We start from the raw sequence: 20,943 nt of genomic DNA, 5'->3' as shown, positions 1-20,943 counted from the left end.
CTCATAAACCCTTATTTTTTTCACAATAGAAAATTGAAAATATATTAAATGTTTATATTTGTAAAATGTACCATTTTAAGAAAATAATCATTTCAAAATTGATGGCAGCAACAATTCTCAAAAAAGTTGTAACAAGGTTGGGAAAAGCTGGCAAAGTAAGTGGTACTAGCAAGGAAGATCTGCCACAAACAAGGAAAAACATTTTGCAAATAATTAGGTTAATTGGCAACAGGTCATATACGCGATTGGGTATAAAAAGGGCATCTTAGAGAAGCAGAGTGTCTAAAAAGTAAAGATGGCCAGAGGTTCACCGATCCGTAAAACCTGCATCTAAAAACTGTCAAACTATTTCAGAGTAATGTTCCTCAACATGAAATTGCAAAGACTTTGAATATATGATTATCTACAGTACACATTATCAACATTCAGATTGAAAGAATCTGCAGAAATCTCTGTGCACAAGGGACAAGGCTGAAACACAATATTGGATGCCTGTGATCGTCAGGCCCTCGGCTGAGGCTGCATTAAAAACAGGCATGATTCTGTGATGGACATTACTGCATGGGCTCAGAAATACTTCCAAATATCACTATTTGTGAACACAGTTTGCTGTGCCATCCACAAATGCAAGGTGAAGCTCTATCATGAAAAGAAGAAGCCATATCTGAACAAGATCCAGAAACACCACAGTCTTCTCTGGGCCAAAGCTCATTTAAAATGGTCTGTTGCAAAGTGGAAAACTGTTTTGTTGTCAGACAAATTGAAATTTGATATTCTTTTTGGCAACCATGGGTGCGTATCCTCCTGACTAAAGAGGAGAGGAACCTTCCAGCTGGTTATCAGCACTTAGTTCAAAAGCCTACATCTCTGATGATATGGGGATGCTTTAGTGTTTATGGAATGGGCAGCTTGCACATCTGGAAAGGAGCCATCGATGCTGAAAGTTTATTCGTTTGCAGGTTTTACATGGCGTCCCAATTTTTGTGATTATTTTTATATTATTATTTATTATTCCAATTATTTTATAATTATCAATTTATAACATAAATGAACGGTGAGCGCCACTCCAAACTGTCATCCTGTTATACTCTGGAGACTCGCATTGATTCTGGGTGCCAGCACTGTCCCAGCTCAGTATACACACTTGAAAAGAGAGGATGAGATGTCGCACGCTAAGAAAAACAGCTTAGGTTTAGAGAAGAATAAGAGCAGCTTCAGCCCAACTCCTCCAAGGCCACACCCCTAATGCATTTTACCCCACCCACGGGGCTAAGTCCTAGGGCTGTGACCAAGCACTGTGGGCATGGTGAAATACATAGGAGGAGTGGCCTGAGAGTAGTTGGGCTGAATCCGCTCTAATTCTTGTTTACACCTGAGGTGTTTTTCTTGGAGTGCAGTGTCTTATCTTCTTTGTTTTCAATTTATAAAAGCCACAGTTTTTCTAATGAAAGCTCATCTCTGAGTGGCTACTATGCACAATAACATGGTCCTTCCAGTGTTCCATCCTAATACATCAGGCCAACAAACTTTGAATAGAAAACATACATTTATAAGAACTCTAGACATCTTCATTACTATATAATACACCTAATTTAAATCAGAACTCACCTTAAATAAGGAGGAGAAAACATGAAATGTGTAAACTGCACAGGACCCATCAGAATCTGACATTAGTTGATTGATATGGCTTCGCCATGCTTCCTCTGCATCATCGCATGCTGTTGGTTGAAATGCAGCCAGGATAGCCGAGAAGAAGGGTGATGGAGGAGGGGTTATCCTGTCCCCATCTCCAAAGCTAAAAATGTAAAGAAAGAAAAAAAAATAGGACACATAACCATTCTTGATCTTTTTATATTGCACTGCACTGGTGTGTGGGAGGAGCAACTAGCACATTAACGCAGCAAAGGTCCATTCAACAGCAGTTGCTAATTAGAATACATTATGGCTACCTAAAACGAATACTCCCAGCTACTCCTAAATGTTAACAGTAGAAGATATCAAACCATGTTGCATGTGTTTGAAGTCCCTACTGCTTTTGGACACTACAGCACAGCACACATTACCAACTAATACAATAACGAACAAAGCAAATCAGTTCCACTCACTACAAAGCACATACTGTTAGATGCAGTTTCTGGCTCCTAGGTAAGATTTCGTGTGCACGGGGTGGGCTCTGCAGTAATTTTTTTTCATTCAAATGAAACTGGCTCTAAGGAAGTTGTGCAATACATGCAGCACACAGAAGCTGTGACTGACACTTCCTGCAGGCCAAGGAGCATATAAAACACAATATAAAGCTGGGCATAGATGGATTGAAATTTGCTCAGATCAGTAGAGACCGGCCAAAATGCAATCAGTGTGTGGCCATCCCTGTTTGACAGAAGACAATCAATAAATCAAATTCTGTCAAACTGACAAGTTGGAAAACTTGTTGGAGAAGCTGTGGCCACTGAAGTGTATTCTGAGAGAAGTGGTTCCCGCTGTCAGATCACAATGTCAAGGTTGGTGGGGTAGAATTATCGATTCGCTCACCTTGTTTGTATGGACGGAGGAATCTGTTATAGCCAGTTTAAGTTAGTCAGTGGGTCTATTGGGAGACTGGGAGTCTACAAACAGGAAGCAGCTATGACCATCAACGAAAATTTGGGGGCACACAGTGTGAAGGGGAGAAAATTTCAAAGCAACAGCAAAACATTAGGGCTTTTGACAAATTTTACTGCATTCTGCAGCCTGGTAGTCAGGGAGTTTTTCCTTAATTTCCCATCATGGTGTTTACCAATGAAATTCCAATCTTTGTTCCAGTTATACATCCCAGCAGAGTGCTGTGGCTCTTTCCACCAATCCCCAAGTCCCTACAGGACACAGTAGTGGTACAGGTGCTGACGGAGGGATACCTTAGAGCTCAGTCAATGTGCACACAAATTGCCAATAGTAAGTCATAACAGTTAAGGTATGATGGCTACATTTGTCAGTATAAATCTGTTTAGGCACTTGAGGTCTGGATCTTTTACTTTATTATTACTCTTTTTTTATATATTCAGCCATTTTCCATGAAGAACCACCTCACATAAATATAACCTACCCTGTCAGTGCAAAATGCTCCATGATTCGGTCATCCTTCTCCTCCTCAGCCATTTCTAGGTTAAAGCTGTCATTACATTCAAACACAACTGGCATTTCACTCATTGACCCCGATAGGTCATCTTCTTGTACAGTTGCATCATCTTCATCAAGAACAGCATCAGCCTATAAGATAAGGAATCAAGAAATTTAAATATTAGCTAGATCAAGCAACTAGACAGGTATTCGTAAAACTTTGATATGCATTGACACAGAGCACAGAAGTTTCTAAAAGACGAACCATGTTGGGGCACATAGTAACAGGATTACCCCTAACCTTTTTTCTGAGTTACACTGAGTCTCATTCAATACAAATGAAAGCAGCATTAACGGGTTCTCGACCGGCGCACGCCGATGTACGTCGGCAGAATGGCACGGGCAGGCATATTGGCGTACAGGTACATCCAATCTTTAATGCCGCCCTGCCATCGCGAGAGCACCGCCGGCGGCGCACTTGCGTCCCCCGAGAGTCCGATCGCGGGTCCTGTGGACTCGATCGCCGCGGGCATACCAGCGATCGTCTCACGGGGCGGCTGAACGAGGAAATGCCGCTGTAAACAGCATTTCCCCGTTCTGCCTAGCAACTAGTGACGCTGATCTCTGCTCCATGTGATTGGAGCAGAGATCAGTGTTTACTAACACAAAGCCCAGCCTCCAACAGTTAGTAACACACCCCTAGGAACACTTAACCCCTACACTGCCACCCACTGGTTAACCCCTTCACTGCCAGTGCCATTTACACAGGAATCACTACATTTATATAGCAGTGATTGCTGTATAAATGACAATGGTCCCAAAAATGTGTCAAAAATGTTCGATGTGTCCACCACAATGTCGCAGTCACTATAAAAATCGCTGATCGCCGCCATTACTAGTAAAAAATTAATTATTAATAAAAAATGCCATAAAACTGGCACATGTTTATGCTCAGGTTCCCTTTAAATTCCTTTTTTTTTTAAATAGTTCTCAAGGTCTCCTGCATTATATGTATATCTGCATTGTGTTCCCCAAGTCAGCACACCTGCTACATCAATCCTAAAGCAGTCCCACTTTCCCTGGAGAATTATTTTTTCATTATTTTTCAAGGAGAAATAGAGCTATTCCGGTTGTAGCTGGAAAATTCTGTTTCCAAGGTGGACAGGAACTATAGGCAAGAGATATATACACAACATTTACAAATCTTTTGGAAAAGTTGACCAAACTCCACATAAAAAATGAAATAACACCTTTGATGGACTGACCCTTTGGTGCAGTCTTAAGCAGCTGCTCTGTGATTGGAATGGTGATTAAGACGGCACAGTTGGAGCGGTTGAATTAAAATATCGAATAAGGACGCTATTTTTGCAAATATAAATTAATGTCTTGTGTATATATTTTGGATAATATGGGGGCACAGTGATCATTTAGTGAATTTACGTATTAAGCATAATTTATTTAGAAGGGGGTGGGTAAAATAGTGAGTGGGAGGCGCAATCCCCTAAGATATACACACAATGCTCTATGATTGTGTATTTTCCTGTCTTTCGCAATAACTATTTCTTGCTTTTGCTCTTTTAAGCTGAATTCAGACAGGTGGTTTGCCCCAGCATGACTGGCAGTGGAAGAAATCTACTGATTCCTGAAGCTGTGTTTAGCGGCTAGCTATGGATGCCAAACTTGTACGCTTTAATGACAGGTTGTCAGCTGGTGCAGCCATTTGTGGCTGTTCGAACAGCCAGTGATTACCTGTGGCGATTGCTGCTGGGTGTCTAGCAGCAATCACCGCAGATAATTGTTAGCTGTGTGAACAGCCTTCATTGAAGTATATGGGCTCAGTGGCCACGGCTAGCCGCTCAACACAACAGGGGGAATCCGTAAATTCCTGCTGCTGCCATTCACACTGGGGCAGTTCCCCAGAGTGAATGTAGCCTTATAACCTTTGTGTTTGCATCTAATAAATACTTAAGCTCAGACAGTTTGATAAACCACAGCAAACATTTTAGCATTTATTAAAAGAGAAGTATGGGAATAATTTATTTTTTAATCATACTTACCAAGGTGGATGCTGCATCTGTCCCCGGCGCCTCTGCACTGAGAACCAAGCAATCGAACACCACCGATCACTCTTTTCTCACAGCTCCCTGAGCAGAGAGCTGGTGACTGTCAGCTGTGGAGGGGACGGGAGTGGTCGGCTCAGGCTCTCATCGGCTCGCTGAGTGGCTGGGCTGGATGCCAGTGTTCTGTCAAAATAGGCAATTCATCAAGATCTCCAATTACCTCCCTTCTGGTTACTGTAAACCATCAGTAATTGGATATTTTGATGGCTTGCTGTTTTGACACAACGGCAACCGTATACAATCCGGTACACAGTATTATGAGCTGATACCGTTAGTCCACTCCAATACTAATCAACAAAATGGCCACCTCCGCAGTGGTGACAACTTTTTCCTCCTTACCCGCTGTTGTGTCAAAACAGCAAAGTCTTCCTGTACCGGAGTGTATAAGATTTCCAGTGTTGTGTTCGAAATGGCCAAGAAATCAAAAATTCTGCTAGGGTATGTAAACTTATGAGCACAACTGTAGATGTATTACATATAATCTTGATGGAAGATCAATTGGCACAGGTAAAATCAGTTTGACTATTAGTCCATATGGTCACACAAAAGGAGGTTTCTAAGAAATTGTTGTGAATAATTTTAAAGCTCAGCTGTTAGCTATAAAACCTGCCTGTCACTGACAGCTTCCTTCCACATGGATATGGAACCAGCTAGAGTGGTTCTTGATCATTTGGTTCCTATGTCAGCTATAACATAGTGATCATATGAAAGCTGAAGGCTTCATTCAGAAAACCATGGTTTTAGCCAGTTTAATATTGTAATTGTCTGATAAAATTGTAGAACAATACATGAATTTCAGAAATGCTAAAAATAATAATTAAAACAGAGCAGGGTTTTTATTAATACAGTGTTCCAAACCAAATCCTAATATGTCCTTTAACCACTTTCAGACCGGACCATTTTGTTGGCTTAAGACCAGACCACTTTTTGCGATTCGGCACTGCGTCGCTTTAACTGACAATTGCGCGGTCCTGCGACGTGGCTCCCAAATAAAATTGACGTCCTTTTTTTCCCACAAATAGAGCTTTCTTTTGGTGGTATTTGATCACCCCTGCGGTTTTTATTTTTTGTGCTATAAACAAAAATAGAGCGACAATTTTGAAAAAAAAAACGCATTCTTTTTTATTTTTTGTTATAATAAATATCCCCCAAAAATATATAAAAAAAAGTTCCCTCAGTTTAGGCCGATACGTATTCTTCTACGTATTTTTGGTAAAAAAAATAAATAAAAAAAATTGCAATAAGCGGTTACTGATTGGTTTGCGCAAAAGTTATAGCGTTAACAAAATAGGGGCTAGTTTATGGCATTTTTATTAATAATTTTTTTTTTTACTAGTAATGGCGGCGATCAGCGATTTTTATTGTGACTGCGACATTATGGCGGACACAGCAGACATTTTTGACACATTTTTGGGACCATTGTCATTTATACAGCAATCAGTGCTATACAAATGCACTGATTCCTGTGTAAATGACACTGGCAGTGAAGGGGGTAACCAGGGGGTGGCAGTGTAGGGGTTAAGTGTTCCTAGGGGCGTGTTACTAACTGTGGGGGGCTGGGCTTTGTGTTAGTGAACACTGATCTCTGCTCCAATCACATGGAGCAGAGATCAGCGTCACTTGTTGCTAGGTAGAACGGGGAGATGCCGTTTACAGCGGCAGCTTCCCGTTCAGCCGCCCCGTGAGGCGATAGCGGGTATCCCCGTGGTGATTGAGTCCATGGGACCCACGACCGGACTCACGGGGGTCCCGACCGGCACGCCGGCGGCGTGCACGCAATGGCAGGGAGGCATATAAAAATGGACGTACCTGTACGCCAATATGCCTGCCCGTGCCATTCTGCTGACGTACATCAGCGTGCGCCGGTCGGGAACTGGTTAAAGAAAATCTAAAAATTATTTAAGTGGTTTGCTCAGTCATAGCGTTCTAGTCAAGTTAACCAAAGTTTGTCCACACTGCTAAATTTGGACAGGACGTCTAGGCTTCAATGACCTTTGGGCACAAAAGGGGTTAAAAACATTAAACTTTTATATAGAGTGTAATAATGACATATGCATAAATTGGCCAAGTAGCAGAGAGAAGGGTTCCAGCAAAGAAGTTGCCCAGAGGAACATCAAAGTTTCTGAGAGCTACATGTGCTTCCTGAGCCACTGGGATAAGGCCCGCTGACCCGGGAGCTTAAACAGCGATTGGTGTATTGTGCTGAATCAGGGGAAATACATAATTCATTAACAGCATAACTGGGAGCATGAACCACCACAAATGCATAATAATATATAAACTGTAGCTAAACAGCAATAATTTGAACATTGTTAATAAAGCTATCCACTAACTTGAATGCCATTGGTTGCCCATCCTCAACTATAACATTACCCTTTCATTGTGAGTTAACATTCTAAGACTGTTCATCTATACAAAATGCGCCTGTATAAAAGCACTGTACACTATAAAAACAGATGTGGTTTTGTGTGACTACAGCAAAGTTCAGTCACAATTGCATGTATGAAGGCGTCATTGTACTCATGCTAACATTTCGTCTCAGTTGCAATGTGTTATGTACAGAATATGCTGCAGTTTGTTTCGTGCTCACAAACAGGAAAGAAAACATTTTCAACTTTCACCAACCTTTGATAATGAAAGAATTGAGTCTCCAATGCACCGATCTTTTCAAACAGCAGCATAGTGCAGTTTTTGTGCGAATCTAGCAAAATACTGTGGTCGGAATTGAATATTCTGACAGCGAGCCAGAACAACATGCATTGATTCAAATGTGCTTGGTGCACAATAGGCTCCCACACAGAAACAAAATCACGTAGAGGACATGCAGCCCACATCAAACAAGGCATTTTATGCCTACTATATGTTGTGCAATTCATAGTGCAACATGCAACACATCAACATTAATAGAAATCAAACTCAGTAGTACCGTTGTTATTAAATCAGTGTCAGAAATGTTAGGTGAAAGGGATTTAGACATTTAAATAAACCAGAGACAAACTTGGAAGTTATAGCAATATGTCCATATTTCACATGTAATATGCATAAAAAAAAAATAAAAAATCCTGCTGCAATAAACAGCGATTGCCGATTGGTCTCTGCTGGTTACTCTCTTTTTTTTATTATTTTTTTATTAGATGCTTAAGGTTTTTTTTTTTTTACACTGCACAGTGCAAATACTGCAAGCGTACATATAACTGAAGAATGATTTCTGATTAACATTTCAGGGATTTTTTCCTATTCATTAATGCCAACCATTTTTCTGCTGCTTCTAGCTTGACTTATGCATATCAGATCTGCAGTTAAGGGCCATACCACAAATAGTCTAGTCCTGTTTTAGTCAACTTTTAAGAATCTCGCCAACACTTTATATTCAATGGGGGAGCCATTATAAAACCAAGGGAAATTTAGGCCTTTTGGTAAACTAATGCAAATAAGCAATTTAGCTCACAAAGCGAGTCTGCATTATAAATGATGTACTTTGTTTAAAAAAATAAAATAATTCAATTTGTATAAAAGCTTGAAATGCTCAGAAAATGCAGTTTTTAGTTTTCATTTATTGAGCAAGGGTAACAAAGAATTAGGTTACTCACAGCAACCAGTTTTAAGTGTGCGGGCATAGAAATGAAATGGAGAATGTGGCTACCACTGGCATCCTAGACATGCATTGAAGCCTGCTGTGCAGATTATCACATATATATTTGGTGCTATTGAGCACGAAACTCCCAGAGACTGGAGTGCAAATGGTTATACTGGTAGATCCCAGTGATCAGGTGCAAATATCTCACTGATCACTGCCAACTTTTCAGATTCTCCCATGTATGGGGGTCCGTACACACATAGATAGTGCATATATTTTATATAATTGTATTTAAAAAAATTATAAAATATGTAATTTCAATATTATAACATTAATAACACAAGTGTTTTCAACTTGGAAAAGCAATTCTAAGAAGAATATAAGGTTTATATCTAACAGAGGTATTCTAAAAATTGGTCCTCACAGAACATCATAAGACACCCATAAAGAGGTCTTCCGTTTTATGAAGGAGAGCTTGAAGCTTAGTCACCCATATTAATTTGGCAATAAAAGATACATGTGAAATATAGGCAACATTTACTTCTATGTAAAGGGTCTACCATCATCTTAGACCAAAAAGTTAGTAGAATCATTATTAAACCCTTTGTTGCTGAAAGTGGACAGCACAATGTCCTGGACCCCTCCTGCCACAGAGAGCTTAATAGTAATCATCCAGTCTATATGTTAGTATCCTGCTATGCTGTCATTGGGGTTACAGGTAAATCAGCTGAGAGAAGCATTCATTGCAAAGATTTGATTTCTACCAAAACTCCATCACCTTAGATTCCTCAGATAAGAGTGGATTAGTGATTTCAGGCAAAGATGCATCAAAACTAGAGGTTCTTGTGTTAAGGGAATGGGGGTCAGCAGAGGTTGTGTCACATGATGTGGAGGGAGACTCCATGTGATTTGTCTCTTCAGAAGGAGAAAGGCTTATGATCTACAACAGAAAAGGCAAACAACATGGCACAAACGTTAGATCCAAAATTGTAAACCTTTACTTTTTGTTTAAGCTTCACTGCAACCAAAAAACAATTACCAATGAAAAAAAAAAAATCAACAGACGTAAATTCTCCTGGAGTATCACATCAATTGTAATTTCAAAAGAACTAGGTCACAATCAGGCAGTTTTGGGGTCCTCACAATGGCAGCTGACCTTTACAGGCCACCACATTGGCGAAAAAAGCTTGGCTGAGAATTTCCAGCTGTCAGACTATAGCTTTCATAGGAAGAGTGGCACCATGGGCATCTACTGTATTGCTGTGTTTTGTTAGTAAAATAGGATTTTTGACTTACGGTAAAATCCGTTTCTCTGAGTTTATTGACAGACACAGCGCTCCCTCCATTCAGAACCATAGGGTTATATTGCCCCCTACAGGAGGAGGACACAAGGCAGAAAAAAGATTTGGCTATGTCCGTAGACAGTCCTAGGTGATATACACCCCCCTCTCTGCTATAGGCCTTCAGTTTTGTCACAAGCAGTGTCAGAAGCATTAAAAACTCCATAGAGGGATGGGTGCAGTGTCTGTCAATGAACTCAGAGAAAAGGAATTTGCGGTAAGTAAAAAATCCTATTTTCTCATTTGTTCATTGATAGTCAGCTCTTTCTTATTCAGAATCATAGGGATGTCCTAAAGCAGTGCCAAACATGAGGGGTGGGTCAGCCAACCAAAAAAACAAAAAAAACAGGCCAACCAGACAATCTGGAGCTCAACAAGAACAACTGGAGCCCAATCCGAACAGCAAGAAAACCCATTCATGAGGGAAAAACCCTCTAGGCCACAGCCTGCAGAACCTTGTGGCCAAAAGAGGCATCCAGCACATCCACTTTGTGAAATTTTGTGAAAGTGTGCACCAATGACCAGGTGGCTGCCTTGCACACTTGCATCACTGACGCCTGATGACAGAAGGCCCAGGAGGCACTCATCGCCTCTATCCTTCAACATCTGGCTTTCAACTGCCAGGCCGTTAAAGCCAGTGACGGTAAAGCAGAGTAGATCGGCCCTTGGAATAGCAGATCCTCCCTGAGAGGCAGCTACCCCGGTGAGTCTGACCAGATGCACCAGGTCAGCATACCAGGACCGACGAGGCCAGTCCGGGGCCACTAAAAATGACTGGGATTCCTTTGGCCTCGATTCTGCGTAACAGCCGAGGCAGAAGCTTAAGAGGAGGACAGGCGTAGATCAGACGATACTGGCCCCACTGAGCCACCAGAGCGTCTGAGGCGTCCACCAGAGGGTCCGGAGACATGGCCACAAACCTCTACACCTTCCTGCTGATCCAGGATGCCATCAATTCTACTTCTGGAGAGCCCCAACACAGATATATCTGTTGAAATAACTCTTGATGAAGGGACCACTCCCCTTGGTCCAACACTTGTCAACTGAGGTAATCCACCTGCCAGTTGTCCACCCCCGTAGTGTGGACAGTGGAGATGGCCAGGACAAAACGCTCTGCCCACCGGAGAATGGCTGCTATTTTCAGGCCCGCTAACACACGCCTTGTTCCTCCCTGGTGGGTGACTTTGGCCACCGCCATAGCATTGTCCGACTGGATCTGTATCAGGAGCCCTGAAGTCGATCTGTCCAATGATCCAGACAGTCGATCGCCCGGAGTTCCAAGATGTCGATAGGTAGCCTGGATTCCTCCAGCTTCCAGTGACCCTGAGGCGAGCCCAGGCCCAGGAATCCTCCCTATCTGGACAGACTGGCATCGGTGGTGACCACCATCCACTACAGAGGGAGAAAGGATTTCCCCTGCCGAAGAGCTGGGGAATGAAGTCACCAGATCAGGGACCCTTTGGTTCCTTGGCTCAGCCGAATCTGACTGTCCAGAGACCCTGGACATTTGTCCCATTTTAACAAAATCTCCTTTTGTAGGGGTCTCGTATGGAACGGAGCAAACGGGACTGCCCCGAACATAGACACCATCAGGCCTAACACCCGCATGGCAGTCCACACGGAGAACCACCTGCTGGACAGCAGTAAGCGGGTTGCCGCCTTTAACTTCTGGAGTTTGTCCTGTGGAAGGAACCCTCTGGCCAGTGCGGAATCCAGAGTCAGACACAGATAAAATTTCTGAACTGCAATCAGCGCAGACTTTTGGTAATTTATCAGCCACCTAAAATAGAGTCTGAATAGCGATCTCCACGTCGCGCCTCAGGGTCACTGGGGCTTGCAACAGAAGGTTGCCCGCTGGAGCCGCAGCACCAGAACTGGGGCCATGTCATGGTCCCTACCGTGTCTTTTAGATAGCCAGGCGTGGTTGCGCCCCAAGTGGCTCTAGGTGGTATTGAACTAATGACTGTTTGTTCTTGCTCCTGTTTCTTTACCTCTGAGCCACACCTCAGTTCTATTCTGCCTGCTTTCCAGCCATGCGTAGTTTTGCATAAAGTACTGTGGGCAATTCTGTTTGTACCTGTCACTCTTGGATCAGCTGTGGCAGGTTACCTAATTAGCTGGGTATAAAACCCTGTTTCACACTGAGGGCTGGGTCAGTTCATTGTCTCTTGTCGCCAAAGGTTCCTGTGTTCAAGTTACAGTGTTCCAAGACTGACCCCGGCTTCCAACCCTGGCTTGTATATCGTTTATTCTGACTTCTGGAATCCCTGACTACGGCTTTACCTGCACAATCCTTTGGCAAATTCCTGTCAAGCCCCCGTGCACAGATTCACAGCCCAGGTAGCTTATCTCTTTGTTACCGTGGGCTGTGTCTATTTGCAAGGGTGAGTGTACATCTCTGCGCCATGAACTCCAACCAGGCCAACACCTTGGTGAAGCCCCGGGGAGCGGAGGCGAGACCAAAGGGTAACGCCGCAAACTGATGATTCTCTCCCACAGCAAAGCAGAGGAACCGCTGGTGTTGTGCACATATCGGAAAAAGTACCCCTGATGAAGAGATGCCACCACGGAGCGAATGGAATCTATTCTGAACTTCTGCACCCGCACAAAGTGGTTCAGGACCTTGAGGTCCAGAATTGGACCTACCATACCCTCTTTTTTGGGGATTGTAAAAGGTTTGAATAAAAACCCTGGAAACACCAGAACCATGCCCTTTGAAGCAACAGGCCTTGCACTGTGCCCCGGATGGCTAACAAGTGGTCTGGAGACAGACACAGATTGGACGGAGGTCTGGAGAACCCCGCTCTCGGTTTTTCTGACCAGGGTCGCTTGGAACCTCCCAAGGAGGGCTTGAAAGACTTTGAGCCTTTATCAGTGGACCCTCAGGGACGAAAAAAAACTTTGTGTGCTGAAAAGGCAGGATCACGCTTGTGACGTGGCTCCTTCCCCTTCTTTTTTGACTGTGGACGAAAAGTACTCTTCCCCCCGTGACACTCTTAAAGATATCATACAGAGTGGCTCCAAATGATCGCCTTGAAAAGGCAGATCAGCTAGGGCTTTTTTAGAGGCCTGGTCCGCAGTCCAACACTTCAGCCACAATACCCGCAGAAGCACTACCGCTGAAACAGACAGCTTGGAAAGCAAGGGAGTTGCATAAAAAAGAGGCATCGCAGACAAACTGCAGCCCCTGGACTAGCTGGTCCGCCAATTCAGTGAAGGCAGAAGGAAACGGATCACCCCCCCCCCCCAGGTCACACGCAGCAGCTTCACCCACTCTGTCAGCATTTGAGACACCAGGGCAATGGCCAGGACCGGCCGAAGCGCCGAACCCGCATTAGTGAACATAGTACGGCTTAAAGATTCTGCCTTCCTGTCAGCCAGATCTTTAAAAGCCGGAGAGTCTTCAAACGAAATCATGGTGGCTTTGTTCAATCAAGAGACCGGGGGATCCACCATAGGTGGAGTCGTCCACTTCTTGAGAAGACTCTCCTCAAAAGGATAACACAGAGCGAAGCACTTTGGGACCGCAAAAGGGAGGTTTTGGAAGCTCCCATTCCGTATAGACAAACTTGTCAAAAAAGGAGAGATAAGGGAACACTTTTGCAGTACGAGACGGCTTGTGAGTGCCAAAAGGGTCCGGCTCCTCCACCTCAGCCTCCATTTTTAAAGTTTCCCACACAGATGCAATCAGTGCATCCACCAGCGCCTTCTCGTGCGTAGCCACCGGGGCAGAGGAATCATCCTCACTCTCTGAAAAATCTAGTAGCACGGCCACAGATCCCGCAGGGTGGGCCCCGTCCATGGCAGCTGAATCAGATTCAGGATCTGTCGAGACAGATGAAGCAGGGGAAGGCTGGGGATGATACTTGCTAGTCCGCCATCTAAGAGACACCTCCACCCGTGACACAAAGGACTCCAGGGCCTTCCTCAGTGTGTCAATGGGTGGCTGAGACCCAGAGGGACCTGCAGCCTCTGATAAGGGGTCAGGTGGGGAAACATGCTCCTGATACTCCATAGGGGATGAAGGGACCCCCCCCCACACCAATAGCGACTACTGTAAAGGGACACCCCCCACGTCGGTAGCGGTACCGGAACACCAGGACACCCCACAGCTTGCAGCAGAGAGGAAGGGTCCCCACCAGACTCACCACCCCACCGGCGTAGCGCTTGCTGCCTCACGTGTAGACCCGCACACACGTGGTGTCCGAGGAAGAGGATAACACAGGCGTCAGCACCAGGTTAAAAGGAGGAGTTTCCGCCTGCTAGGAAACGCAGCCTAGGCTACACAGTAATGGCCGCGAATGCCTGAGCACAAAAACCACCAAATAATGGCCACTGAGCTACACAAACATGGCCGCCAGTCATAAGAAATCAGCAGGCACAAGGGGTAAAAGAAACTGGCTACGGCAAAATGTCCGCACTACACGAGGCTGACAGACTCCAGGAAAGAGAATCCGGGCACCGGACCCCCGGGAGCGCCCTGTCCCCCCCCTCCCGTAAGCACGGCACCTAGCGGCGCACACCCCCTGCCCACCAGTACTCAGCCCCATCCCCCAGGATCCATCATGGCACCACACTACCCCATATAGAGGAGGGAGAGGGACTACCAGGGGACCTCCAGGGACCATCCACCCCAGGAAGTGAGGGTGCAAGAGAGCGTAGGGAAAACCTGCAGGACCGACCGACCTAGGGAAGGGCCCGCGTCTACCGCAAACCCACCAAGCAGAGAGGGGACATCACCATACCAGGACCAGGTGTGCACCCCTTCAGACAGAACATCCTCGCCATTGAAGTGGGGGGCTGTCAGGCTATGAGGGACGCTGAGACTCGAGCCAAGACCCAGTCATATTCGACCTCGCGGGCCGTTTAACTCACAGGGCCAGCCCCGGTCCAGTGGGGCTATGTGGCGGCCGAACTAGCACGTAGTAGCAGTCTGCTCGCGCTAGCGGGCCAGACTGGGGAGGCCATGGGATCAAGTGTCCAGCCCATTGCCCAGTCCATCAGTTGATTGCAGATCTTGGCGGAAAAAAATCCAGGAATAAAAAACAAAACAAAAAAATAAAAAACTTGCCAGGACTAGAGATCCCGAGCAGAGAACTAGGTCCTTACTCCTAACTAGGCAGAAAAAAACTGAAGGCCTATAGTAGAGAGGGGGGTGTATATCACCTAGGACTGCCCATGGGTGTAGCCAAGTCTTTTTTCTGCCTAGTGTCCTACTCCTTTCGGGGGCGATATAACAATATGGTTCTGAATAAGGAAGCGCTGTGTCTGTCAATGAAAGAATGAGCAACAATCTTTCCACAGAAAGATCTTCATTACCCCCAAATACTATATACATTATAGTGTATCATTTATATGATTGGAATATTAATATGACATGAGCCATCAAGCTTACTTCTGTAATGACAGAGGACAACAGTACAGATGGCACCCACTTGTGCTGCATAAGTCTCTGATGCTACAATGATGTCAAAGGTTTAGTTATTTTTTTCTTTATTATTTCTTTTAGTCTAAATATGGACTCATGTTTATCTCAACAAGTAGGGGTGGAATGAGTTACTGCTCCCACTCATTCAGCTGTGTTAGTAAACTTAAGCTTGAGTTTTTGAACACTGTAAAAACAGTTTTTCTTTTTTCATCAAAGCAACCAAAAACAGATAGGTAAATGTGTGAAAGTGTGCTTACAGCTCCAACATCTGGCAAGATATGTGTGAATACATTAAAAATATTATAAAAGTTAGTAAAGAAAATGTATAAAATAAACATGCCCCCATTTGGTATATTATAAGGAGATCCCTTGCCGCTATGATTCTCTGTACATTAGAAAAACAATGCAGGACTGTTCTATTTGATACAAGTGTGACCTATATGGAGGACCCTTGGTGTTTGCAGGAGTTTGGTTAACATGGGAATGATGCCATATTACCGTACAAGGTGGTCGCAGGCGGAAAGGTGACTTACATTCTGGAAAACCGCTTTTAAAGGTTTAGTAATCCACAAAGGAGTGTGTTTACCATACTTACTGCCCCATTCCTACTAACAATTACATTACACTTACTAAGTCAGAGGATTCCAGAATTTGACTTGTAGTAAGATCTTCTTCTTCAGAAGATTCATCAGAGTCATCCTGGTTCAATTTGCTCAGACTGTGCGTGCTTCCCGACAGCTGGCTTTCTTCCAAGAGCTGCATATCACACTTATCCAGACTATCCAGAGAACGCCTACGAACTCCCCAGTTGAAATTATCCATGCTTTCTCCCTGCAAGAACAAGAATTAGAAGCTGATGACCAAACTGCACTGATACAGCACATTCGCAGGATCCTATGACACAAAGAATAAAAATGATTTCCCAAGTGAAAACTATTTACTTATCTGTGATTTTGAAATAATCTCTTAAACCAGAAGGGCTCCAGTGTTCTCACTCAGACGTGTATGAGTGTTTTTATCTGCACGTTCCCATTCTCTGAAAATGTCTGCCATGCAGACCCACCCAGTGCCTAAGTGTTTAATTAGATGTCATATGAATAGTATGTTTCTCTGGCCGGTCTTCAAAGATCCTGTATTTTCACAAGATCAGCGAATGCATGGGCTGCTTTTTCCCACAGCTAACTGCCAGCCAATGATACATTCAGAATGAATTAAGTTACAATTCAAAGAGATTCATAATCTTTGCAAGCATCGTCTTCCAGCCAGGGGCCTCTGCAAAGTGATATATAATCAAAAAGCCCACAGCAAATGGCCAGGCTGCACATAGTGTGTGGTTTTGAGACTAAGCATTATCATAGAACCGTCTTCCTGTACCTCATGCTCTAAACAATGTACTAATTACTTGCTGTACTTAAAAGGAAGTAGTCCTTGTGATTAAAAGAAAAGCAGGAAACGACTTTTGTGCTTGAGTTCACTACACATCCATACATACTGTATGAAGGCCAAAACCTTTTTTGTTATACGTTTTAGATTTGGCTACAGTAAGTCTTAATGCCATCAAGCTTACTACTCTATTGACAGAGGATAACTGTGCAGATGGCTCCCAATGCTGCTGCAGAAGCCCCTGATGCTACAATGACAGCAATGGTTTTGGGTTTTTTATTTATATGTTTTTTAGTTTAAACATGGGCCTATGCTTATTCCAACAAGTAGAGGGGTAAAACGAGTTACTCTTCTGACTCATTCAGCTGAATGAGTAAACTGGAGCATGAGTTATTGAACTCAGTAAAAAAAAAAAAAGAAAAAAAAAAAAAACCAGATAGGTAAACAAGTGAAAGTGTGCTTATACCTCCAACATGCTGTATGTGCACCTGCTAGGTAGATTCAACCACTTTATTTCTCATGGTGACTCTCTATTACAGAAAATCCAATCCTGACAGGGGTCTCACTCATTCCCTACACTAACCAAAAATATTTTAAAAAGTTTTAGCCATACATACACTTTAATAAAGGGAAAGCGCACGTCCATTATCCCTAAGAAGCCAATCAGCAACCATCCCTTATGGTTTTGACTGATAACAGGTGAAGTGCAATTGTTTTTTGTAGGTTAAAGCTGGCCGAATTTCAAACCATGTGTGGCCACTTTGGCTCGACAGAATTCTAATAATTGACTTCTGTCAGACAGGCTTGTTGGAAAAATGTTTTTGATTGGTGGCTGCAGCCAATAAGCTGCATCTGATGATCAGTGAATTTTAACAGCGGAAAGTTCCCCCTGTCACAATACAATGCGTCTGTGGGGAGGATTTTTCTTATCACCTAGATTGTATGGATGACGGAATCCATTTGTTTTTCAATTAGATGCTATTGGGACCCCTTTAATACCCAACACTATCTATGGTATGCTGAACTAAATGAGTTTATATAGCTTTTCTCTATAGTATCTGCAGAGAACAAATGGGAGTTAGTGAAACCTTTCAAACCTACAAAATAGATGCCTTGCAGACCTAAATCTGTGTTTCTTTTTGTTTCTGTGCACTTGGGCAGTGCACCAAAACCAGTTGTTCTGCATGGCAATTTGGTTCACAGCAAACCCATATTCCAGCACAGGATGGATCTATGTGTGCCAAATTCTAACGATTAAAATTTTCCAAACCTGTACTTTGTCTCTTGTTCAGTCTTGGGCCAAACAAGGTCGCTATGCTTTCTCTTCAGGAGTTTCTCATAGTTGATTTCAGTGGGTAGGTCAGACAGACAGAGCTGGCAGTATGTGTTCTACATTTCATATAGTATTTTACCAAATGCTTAAAAATTGCTTATGGATGGACTTGAAGAACACACGTGGGATTAAAAAAAAATAAACATACATGCTCACCTCCATGATGGAGCATCTATATGATGCTGCAGCTGTCCCACGTCGTCTCTAAGATCGAGAGTGATCACATAACCACTCATCGCTCAGTTCTAGGTCTGTTTTGAGCAGAGAGCAGTGACTATCAATCTCCTCTGTCTGCTCTGCTCCTTCAGCACCCAATGGTGTGCTGGGCAGGAGATTGGGCGGGAGTGGCTGGCTTTGGCTCTCATCCACACAATGAAAGGTGGAGCCAGCTGTCAGACAGTGGGGTAGGTCCCAACAATATTGTTGGGATGCTTTCTGAGCCTGAGTCGACTCTGCCCCGTCAACTGCTAACAGGCAATTCTGGGTCACGGGAGAACAAAAGAAATTGTAACTCTGTAACCCATAAGTGAAATATGGCCAAAAAAGCATATGTCTCTTAACTTTAAAAGGCACTTGCAACTACAAGCAGATGGAGAACTAGGAGGTGGGTTTGCTTTCTTCACTTACCTGCTACTGTCCCCCTATTTTTATATCACAGTAACATACACTGTAAGCTTATACATTATCTTATGCTTACCTGATTCTACTTGTTATACTGGCCATGTGCATAGAGATGAGATAGTACAGAAAAGAATCATACTTGTTTTATCTGACATGCAGATCCACCATATCACAAAAACCTCCATTACTGCCTCATAGAGTTCCAGTTTATACTATGTCTCCCAGTTTGTACACATGACATACAAAAAATAAAGTGGAATTCAAGGACAACCCTAACTACCCATAAAAGTGTCCCCTCCTCACACCTATTCTCAGTAATCTGTGTAAGAAAGGTCTGTATGCTTGCCTATTGTCAGGCTGCTCCAGTCATGTGATCCCCGCTTCACTGTGTCAGGCAGCAGTGGCTTCACAGAAGAGGAAAGAGCACTCTGACAAAGGCTAGTAAAGCCTCGAGTGGTGACCTCACTCATAAGCTTCAATGGTCCATCCATTGTCAGTGCTCCCTCCACTCCTCTGCAGTAGTGCTGATTGACACAGGGGAGGGCGAGGTCAAGCGACTAGGCTGGATCAGCCTAAAGAATGGCAAGTATACACATCTTTCTTACACAGGTTAGTATGTATAGGTGGCAGGGGGGGAGAGGGCACAGTTTTAAAAGTAGTTAGGGTTATACCAGGATTCCACTTTAATTGCTGCACTGTCTTCTGTACTCAGTGACAATACCTATGCGTATATAGTAGCAAGTATGATCTGCCTTCCTTGAGGGCACATAAACAACAGTCCTATGTCCTCTTGTAGGAGTCACACACAATCCTCAGCTGTGTTATATTATATCAATGGGTACCTTAAACTCCTCTAGATATTAGACAACTTTGTTTATGTCTTTCTTTGCAAATGCATAAAGCTGAATTCTCAAAATTAGCAAATAACCTTTCAGTGGGGCCCTTCTGCACTACAAAGGATAAATGATCGGTAAATCTAGGAGCTAGACGAAAAGGCTGTAAAACGTATCTTATTCCTTGTTCCTCTGGCCAGAGACACTTTTCTCTTTGACACTTCAGATTGTAGGCAGGCCACCACTGTCCTTATATACAATGCAGATTCTGCATTGCATATGACAACATCAACGTGTGATGGTCGGCCAGAGCTCCTTAGAAAAGAGGCTGCGGGGGACTGGTCACACAGTTTGGTGAATGGCTGCTGGAGCAAATAACAAGGTAAGTATTACAGATTATTCCTCAAACCTTAGACATAAAAAGCATTTAAAGTGTAAGTTTACCTTTTCATAAAAAATTAAAACATGAACACACACCCTACATCCTCCTCACATGCCCCTGCCACAGCAGTGCAGGGATTTCAAATCCCCTCTCTTCTCTTCTTCCCCCTCTTTCTTTAGAGCTTCAGGAGCTAATCATTGATGCCAAATGGTCTGTGCTGGCAGGTGTCTGCTTTGCGGAATCGATCGCAGAAGTATTAGGCTGGGTTCGCACTTGCTGCTGCTCACAGCATGGGGTCCGGTGTGTCCCTGTTCACCAATTCAGGTGTGAATCAGGTCCAAATTTCTGCCTGATTCAGAGCCAAAGGCGCACAGGACACTTTTCCAATGCCGCCCGAAAGCTGTGTGAACCAGCACCATTGAGAGCCGGGCACGCTCTCTCCTGGAAACTTGCATCCAATTTGCATAAGTGTGAACCCAGCCTTAAGTAAAGGAGAAAAAGGGAGGGCATTTCAAAGCCTTGACTGCTACACTGGCTGTGTGGGCAGTGGCAGTTCATCACCATGGAGGTAAGTGCATCGTGGATGGGGGGGGGGGGTGTTAGTTTACCTTTTTATTTTTTGGGAAAAGGTGAACATACACTTTAACCACTACAGTGCAGGGAGGTCCCACTGCAAGGGTATTTATTTTCTGGTGCCCAGACTTGGGCTTTGAATATGTTAAAGAAATCTAGTATGCAGTAGTACTAAAAGGCCACTTATTTCTAATTTTTTTTTTCTTTTTGGATGATGGTGTCATTTAATAATAATAACATGGAGGGAGTTGCCTTTT

At 43.7% G+C, this 20,943-nt stretch overlaps 1 protein-coding gene across 10 annotated transcripts in view; it reads right to left on the bottom strand.

The window, feature by feature from the left end:
- Positions 1-20,943, bottom strand: part of FRY (FRY microtubule binding protein) — a 590,409-nt gene that overhangs the window by 27,933 nt on the left and 541,533 nt on the right. For all 10 annotated transcript variants that reach the window (XM_077484108.1, XM_077484099.1, XM_077484100.1 and 7 more), the window contains 4 exons: positions 16,192-16,392; positions 9,572-9,733; positions 3,083-3,246; positions 1,609-1,795 (listed from right to left, as the gene is read on the bottom strand). In XM_077484108.1, the coding sequence (XP_077340234.1) occupies positions 1,609-1,795; positions 3,083-3,246; positions 9,572-9,733; positions 16,192-16,392 (714 nt within the window). The remainder of the gene's footprint in view (positions 1-1,608; positions 1,796-3,082; positions 3,247-9,571; positions 9,734-16,191; positions 16,393-20,943) is intronic.

Source organism: Lithobates pipiens, unplaced genomic scaffold (assembly GCF_037356315.1).
Source record: "Lithobates pipiens isolate NorthernLeopardFrog02 unplaced genomic scaffold, aLitPip1_a1.2 Scaffold_16, whole genome shotgun sequence".
Lineage (NCBI taxonomy): Eukaryota > Metazoa > Chordata > Amphibia > Anura > Ranidae > Lithobates > Lithobates pipiens.
This window is presented reverse-complemented; position numbering and strand designations above follow the sequence as displayed.